The 7299-nt window shown below is 44.4% G+C and overlaps 1 protein-coding gene across 1 annotated transcript in view; it reads right to left on the reverse strand.

Moving 5' to 3' along the window:
- Positions 1-7274, reverse strand: part of BCAP29 (B-cell receptor associated protein 29) — a 36959-nt gene extending 29685 nt beyond the window's left edge. The window contains exons 1-2 of the mRNA XM_019543551.1: positions 7096-7274; positions 1122-1222 (exon numbers count right to left, since the gene is read on the reverse strand). Of these exons, the coding sequence (XP_019399096.1) occupies positions 1122-1222; positions 7096-7187 (193 nt within the window). The 5' untranslated portion in view covers positions 7188-7274. The remainder of the gene's footprint in view (positions 1-1121; positions 1223-7095) is intronic.
- Positions 7275-7299: the final 25 nt, after the last annotated feature.

A 7299-nucleotide genomic window follows, 5' to 3' on the forward strand; every position in this document is an offset into this window, starting at 1 on the left:
GTTTTATGGTATAAAGGGATGGATTATATGTATTATAGTTTGACAGGTATACCTCCCTCATGATTTATTCCAGCCCATATCTTCATTTTAATACATACATAATTTTGGGTCATACAATATTGCCAAATAAATTCAGTGTGAAAAATAAGGATGTACACCTTTATTTTGGGCCATTCACTCCAATACCTAATGCTAAAGATCCTGGAGGTCTTCTAGAAAAGGCACTTGAATATTCATGTCTTTGTGTGTGTTATTACCACAGATTTAATTTATTAAAATGACTATTATACTGATCTAATTTACATTTTATTTGTTTGTTTTTTGCCTTTGCAGTTTATTGTTTTTGTATTTCACTCAACATGGACAACAAAACTGGTTAGATTCAACTTCTGTTTAACTCCTGTATCATTCCAAGTTTTTTTTTCCATCTCAAAACATTTTACAAGTTTAGTAACTCCTTCTGTCCATGAAAAAGGTTTATCACTTCTACCACTGAAACACATCAGACATTTAAAAAGTATGTAAACTACAGATAGCAGTTTGAGACAAAAGTGAACTAAATTAGACAGGCAGAACATAGTCACCCAAGCTTATGCTTCACTAAAAATTTAGGGCTACTTTACAGATCCTTATGTATTTGTCTCAGAGCCAGGTGTGACCAAGTATTCAGTTTTATACCTTGCCTGAGTAAAAATCTCCAAGGATATGCTGTTTTTCACAGCACTCTACCAGGGCACTAGCTCAAGAGCAGCTTAGAGAAATACTGCCACCTATTGAAAACTATTAGTCAATTCTTACAGAAATTCAGCATTCTTGGGGACTGTCCCATCCAAGTACCGATCTCACTTTACTATACTTGGCTAGCACAATTTGATCAAATGACGGCAAGAAGTGGTTTGGCTGCACTTCCATTTCTTCTTACTTGTTAGCACAATGCTATCATGTTCAGATTCCCAAGTCTGCACAGAAACGTTTAAATTACACCAAAACAAACGTCAACTGAAATTAGGAAAAAACAAAGCTGTGTTAGGTTTATATCCTTCTTGTTTAACCACTGCTATGCACCCTTATATATCCGCTAAGTAATATTCAGCACACAAGAGAAAATATTTATTACTTACCAAGAAATAAAACAATCAGTAGTACTATTATTGTAAGAAATGCTTTATTCCAGTAAATTGCAATTTTATTCCATAGTGGAATCATAAAAATCTTCTGCCATCTGTAAAAAAAAAAAAAAGAGCACTGTATTATTTCAAAACAAACCCCATAATTCAGAAGAGGAGGAGCACTTTATACAAGCATGTTTGTCAGACTTTTGATTCCCATAGTGTAAGTTCAAGTAGCAGCTTTTTCAACTTCAATATGGTTTAGATTAAACCTTATGGTTTATATTAAACCTTAAAAGTGATTGTGACATCCATGCTTTTTTTCCTCCCTAGCAATAGGTACACACACTGATGCTAAATCTTCCTTTTCCAACTACAATCACATGAATGTAATCTTTCCAAGTTAGAACTTCATAAACTAAAAAAAGGCCTCACTCCAAAAAAAACACCAAAAAACCCCACAAGAGTGCTTTGTAAAAACTGATGCTTTGTCACTCATCTGCTACTGATCAAGGATTAAGAAGAAACTTTCCCTGCACACAGGTTATTTTAGGCATTTGATTCCAAAGAGGCAACTGTTACTGCCTACTGTTGAGAATGGTACACAAAACTAGTTGAACCATTGACTGGAACATAAACATTTCTATGCCAAGTCAGGAACAAAACACTGACAGTTTGGTTCTGTCCTCCCAGTTGCATTTTGGTACTGCCAATACATAAAACAAAGAGCAAATTTTGTTTGTTAATACATTTCAAAACCAGTATACAGTAAACCTCCTAAGCCTAAATGAGTTGTCTGAAGACTTCAAAAGGAGTAACTAAAGTTTTCCAGGAAAGCAGACCACTTCTTACTTCAGTGGTACATGGTTTACCATTGTGACAAAATTGAATCCCAGATCAATGTGCTGGTCAGGCCACAACTTAAGAAATGTTGCCCTCAGGTGCTGTTCACAAGTCCAGGAACTAGACTTTAACCCAGCATGTTACTTGTCATGGTCAGCTATCTTGTTAACAAAACCATGTCATTTAAAGACAGAGGCATTTTGTTTTTGCAAAAAAAGTTTAAGAGAAACTGAATGCTGCAAATGAGCCTCATTAGAGCTAACACAAAATAAACTGACTTTGGAGGAGTCTCATCTATCCCATTATTAAAGCACAAATGAGCCAAACTGTAACATTAGGAACCATGCTTTACAGACTAGTGAGATTTGGTAGCATCAGATGTTAAAGAATTAGCTTTTCATTCATGGAAGCTAGGTTCAAAACCTAGTTGTCTTCCAAGCCACACTGAGTTCAATGCTCCCAACCTAAGTCACAGTGGGCACGCCTACATGAGATATTTACTGCGTAGTAGCTTGATAACACTCTGCAGTCACATGCCAGTCAAAAACTGTACTAATATGCCACTGCACAGTGTTATTACTAGGCTGCTGTGCAGTAAGCATCACAAACAAATTGCACGGTGCTGCTGTGTAGTAACTGTAGTTACTGCACATTTAGTTAGTACTTCATTAAGCAAGTAAACATGTAGATGCACCCAGTGAGTATCTGCTTTTATCACGGGCTCCAAACAGTTGTGTGGCAGCTTTCTTCTTATAGGTTAGTACCATGGCTTATTCAAACTTGCAAAGTATTTCTCCCTGTTCTGGTTCAAACCAGTTTCCAATGCTGCACTTCCTGTGGTGCCCTTTCAATCTCCTGGCACACGGACAACCTGGGATCAGGGACTGGGTCACTGATCCCAGACATCCTGTGTTCAAACGCAGCCCAGAATCAAGGAACTGGTTCCCCAGTGCTGGGCTGCACAGCTACCCTCTGCCCACTGAAAAGTGTGCTGTGAAGTCCAGCACCAGACTCCAAGGCGTAGCTTTAGAATGTCCTGGCACATGGAGAGCAGGACACAATGCAGGGAGTTGCTCCCTGATGTCGGGCTCCTCATGCACCAGGACATTTAAAGCCATGTTATGCAGTACAGGATTAACAGAGCTGGGATACAGTTACCCCTTGCCCAGTCCTGCCCATCAACTGATTGCCAGGGCTGGGCAGGGGGCAACCCTCAGGTCCAAGACACAGGCCACTGGTTTTGGGTTGTGTACCCACTCATCTAATCCAGTGTAGCTTTAAATTACCTGGTGCACGAAGAACCCAACATCAGGGAACAGGTCCCCAATCTCAGATTGCCTGTGTGCCATGCAGCTGGGCTACATGCACTCCTTTTAACTGTCCCCACAAATGGGGAGCCCCAGATCAGGGAACCACTTCAAAGAGGCACATGCAGCTAGACTGAACATGGGCATAGGGAGCTGGTATCTCAGGCTTCTGCATCGGCACATTTAAACCACACATTCAAACATCTCTGTGGCTGGTTTGAATAACATAGTACTTATGGCACATTACAATTTATCCCCAAATTAATGACATAATCCACAATAAATCAATGTCTGACACAGGCCTCAGAGATTAACTGGTTCAGAAAGGCATAAACTTTCATAGACGATAGCATAATCAGATGGACTAGATCAAGGTACATCACAAAAGTCTGAAACCTGTTGGATTTGCGCCAGACTAGAAACCACCCTAATGGATGTAGGTGATTATCTATGGAAAGCAGCAAGTGGAAGAGTTAGTCATATTGTACAACTTCAGTGAGTTTTCATAAACTGCAACTCTGATAAAAATTAGAAAATACTTACAGACTGCACCCTGTTGTATAATCATAAGGTAGCCATTCATATATTATTTCAATGATACAAAAACCTTGCTATAGATATCATAGAAAGATAGAGAAGTAGGGCTGGAAGGGACCTTCAGAGGTCATCTAGTCCAGTGGTTCTCAACCTTCTTTGTACCATGACCCATTTGTAAACATTGATGACCAATCCCTACCCACTGCTCCTTACTCCTGACCTGCTGATCCCCACCCCAAGACCTCAGCCCCCCAATGTGAGGCAAGGGCGCCCCAAAGCAGCCCCTCGCAGGCTGGAACTCTGACAGCCTGCAAAGGAAAAGCCACAGTTCCTATGCTTTTCTCCTTTAAAAGAGAATCCATTAAAAAAGTTTGTTGATCCATTTTTAAAGTTTGTTTGCAACCATTTCATATATTCTTGCGACCCGACCCACCTTTGGGTCGTGACCCACAGGTTGAGAAATGCTGATCTAGTCCAACCCCCTGCCTCAGTCGCAATCATCCCTATCTAGACCATTCTATACAAAGAGTCTAGATTATGGATTTGTAAAACTACCACCAATCCTGACACAAGACATACCTACAGGCTCCATGGCAACAATTATACTTGCACCACAGCCAAAAGGGACCTAGGGGTAGTGATCAACCATCACATGAACATGAGCCGGCAGTGCGATGCTGTGGCCAGCAGGGCAAACAACATGTTGGCATGCATTAACTCTTCCATCTCATGATAAAACTAAGGAAGTAATACTCCCACTGTACTCTGCACTGGTGAGACCACAGCTGGAGTACTGCATCCAGTTCTGGGCACTGCACTTCAACAGGGACATAGAAAAACTTGAGAGGGTCCAGAGAAGAGCCACCCGTATGACTGAGACAAGCCATATGAGGGGAGGCTGAGGGACCTGGGCCTCTTCAGCCTACAGAAGAGAAGGCTGAGAGGGGACGTGGTAGTACACCAAGAACTTAGTGAACAGCTATTCACCAGGGCATCCCTGGGAAAGACCAGGAGCAATGAATACAAACTCCTGGAAGGCTCAATTCCAAGAAAAACTCCTTCAGTCAGGATGTCCAGACTGTGGAATAAACTCCCTCCAGTGGTGGTGCAGTCACCTAGCCTGGAAATCTTCAAAAGGAGACTGGATAATCACCTCGCTGTGGTCACTTGACCCCAGTTTGTTTTTTTTTTGTCTTTTCCTGCCTAGTGCAGGGGGACTGGACCCAGTGATCTACAAGGTCCCTTCTAGCCCCTAACAATCTATGAATCTAAGATACACCTGCCCTAGGTAAACCAGAGAAACCACAGCAGCCAATGTCCTGCTACTATAAAAGCTTGGTAATAAGATGCTCAAGAAATCCATGCCCCTCCTCTACAGAAGGACAAAACCCGCACAGTCAGTACCAATCTGACCATGGGGTAAAATTCTTACGTGACCCCCAAGTGCAGTGACTGGTCTGACCTGGTGCAGAGGTGCAAGATCCTCTATCCAGAAACCTCTGGCTTTAAAGCCCCAGCAGGAGCATGGGCAAACCCTAAGGTAAGTGTAACAGAAGGAATGGTACCAAAAGAATGAATCTTGACTCGCCATTTTTATTAGAAGTTAAAATAAGTAATGAAAATTCAATAGTTAAAAATATATTTTATAACCAAACCCATCATGTTTCTACTGCTAAAGTCTAATACCGGTTTAAGAACCCTTTTAACTTCCTAAAAGGATTCACCACAAAAAGCCAAGAACACTACGAAGTCTCCATTGTAGAAAAATTTGGGGAACTGGGATGTCACATTCCACTCTGAAGTCCCATCTACTCATAGATCTATATATGGCAGTAATAGCAGACTGTGAAAGCATTAAACAGGTTTGGAACAGCTGTCCAGTGTTTGCTCTGCCCAATGCATGTTGGGAAAGGCATAACGTTATTTCTGCATGTAGAAGTCAAAAAGATTCATTCCTGGGAGAAATGCATTTGTCATTTTGGAGACATATACTGGCATCTAAAAGCTCAGAATACACTTATTTCATAGGTTTGTATAGCGGTCTTAGAAAGGACAAGTTCCTATAATGTATTAAAGGTTTAATCCTATTGAGGCATTTCAGTGCTCTACTACAGAAGAAAAATAATAAGTAGATTACAAATGGTGAACACTACATGAGAGGGAGTTGTCTCATGAAAATTAAGAGAAGGCAAGCCACATTTTTTTTTATGCAAAGAAGATATCTGGCTCAATTCCCTTGCAGGTTCTTCTTACTGAGGGTTCAGGAAATTGGTTTTACAAAACCAATGCAATTTCTTTCTATTCCTGGGCCTACTACAGGTCTCTTAAATTTTGTATGGTCATTCTGCATGTCAGGAAGAATCCTTACAGAGTGTGCATGCAGGCAATGCTGCCATGTTTACATGTGCAGTGCCTGGCAGGAGGCTGGCAGAGGCCCCTGTCACACATCACACATATTATACCAGTGATACTCAACCTTTCTGACTGGCAGGCTGAATTCAGCTGGGGTTCCCAATCAGACAGGCACAGCAGGCACTGGAAGGGGGTGGGTGGGCTGTTCCCAACACGTCCCCCTGGGGGAAAGCAGTTTGACCCTCATGGAGAGGAAGATGTGGCCCTGCCCTGTGGAGTGGGCACAGCCAGTCCCCAATCCATTTCCACAGACAGAATGAAACTGAGGCTCCAGGGGAGACACAGCCCAGCCCCAGGGGGAGGGAAGAGGCAGCCCAGCCTTGTGGGGGAAGGGGACACGACCAGCACCACAGCCTGGCTGTAGGGAGAGAAGGGACATGGCCCAGCATGGATCCAGAATGGGGCCTCAGGGGAAGGGGTCCCAGCCAGGCCCAGTCCCGACTAGCTGCACGGAGCTTGGGAATTTGGGAGGAGCGAGGTGGATGGCCAAGTTAATGGTTACCACCCCCTGCTGTCAAATTTCCTGAGCCTTGAGCGGGAAGCTGAGCCATGATGCAACTCACTGGCGAATGGCTCAGTGCATTCAGCCCCGGTGCCACCCGTGCAGAGGAACGATCAGGCCACGGAAACGTCCGTCTCGCTACAAGAAGAGCCAAGCGGCTACTATCCCAGGGCTGGAGCACGTGCAAGAGCTACGGAACTGCTTTCTATCCAGCCTCAAAGCCCATGCGCGCAGGGCCCAGACCCTCCTCTCACACAGGCGGCTCCTGACTCCACCAACAGCCCGGCCCCGGCCCTTCAGCGAAGGGGCGCCTATCGCTGTTGTTCACGGCTGCGACTCCCTCAGGGCCGGCACCCCGAGCGGCAGCGGCTCTCGCAGCCCCTACCTGACCGGGGAGACGAAGGGCAGGCAGAGCAGTAGCAGGACGCCGATCTCGGCGTACAGGAACGTGGCTACCGCGGTCCACTGGAAAGTCATCGCGGCCGCGCCGGGGCAGCACCGCTCGCGGCCGCACCCCCTCCCCCACGGCACGGCAACGCCTCGGCCCCCAGATGGCGGGGCCTGCTCGGCCGCGTCCCGGCTCCTCCGC

Source organism: Crocodylus porosus, unplaced genomic scaffold, assembly GCF_001723895.1.
Source record: "Crocodylus porosus isolate Cpor-Errol unplaced genomic scaffold, CroPor_comp1, whole genome shotgun sequence".
In the NCBI taxonomy this organism is placed as follows: Eukaryota; Metazoa; Chordata; order Crocodylia; family Crocodylidae; genus Crocodylus; species Crocodylus porosus.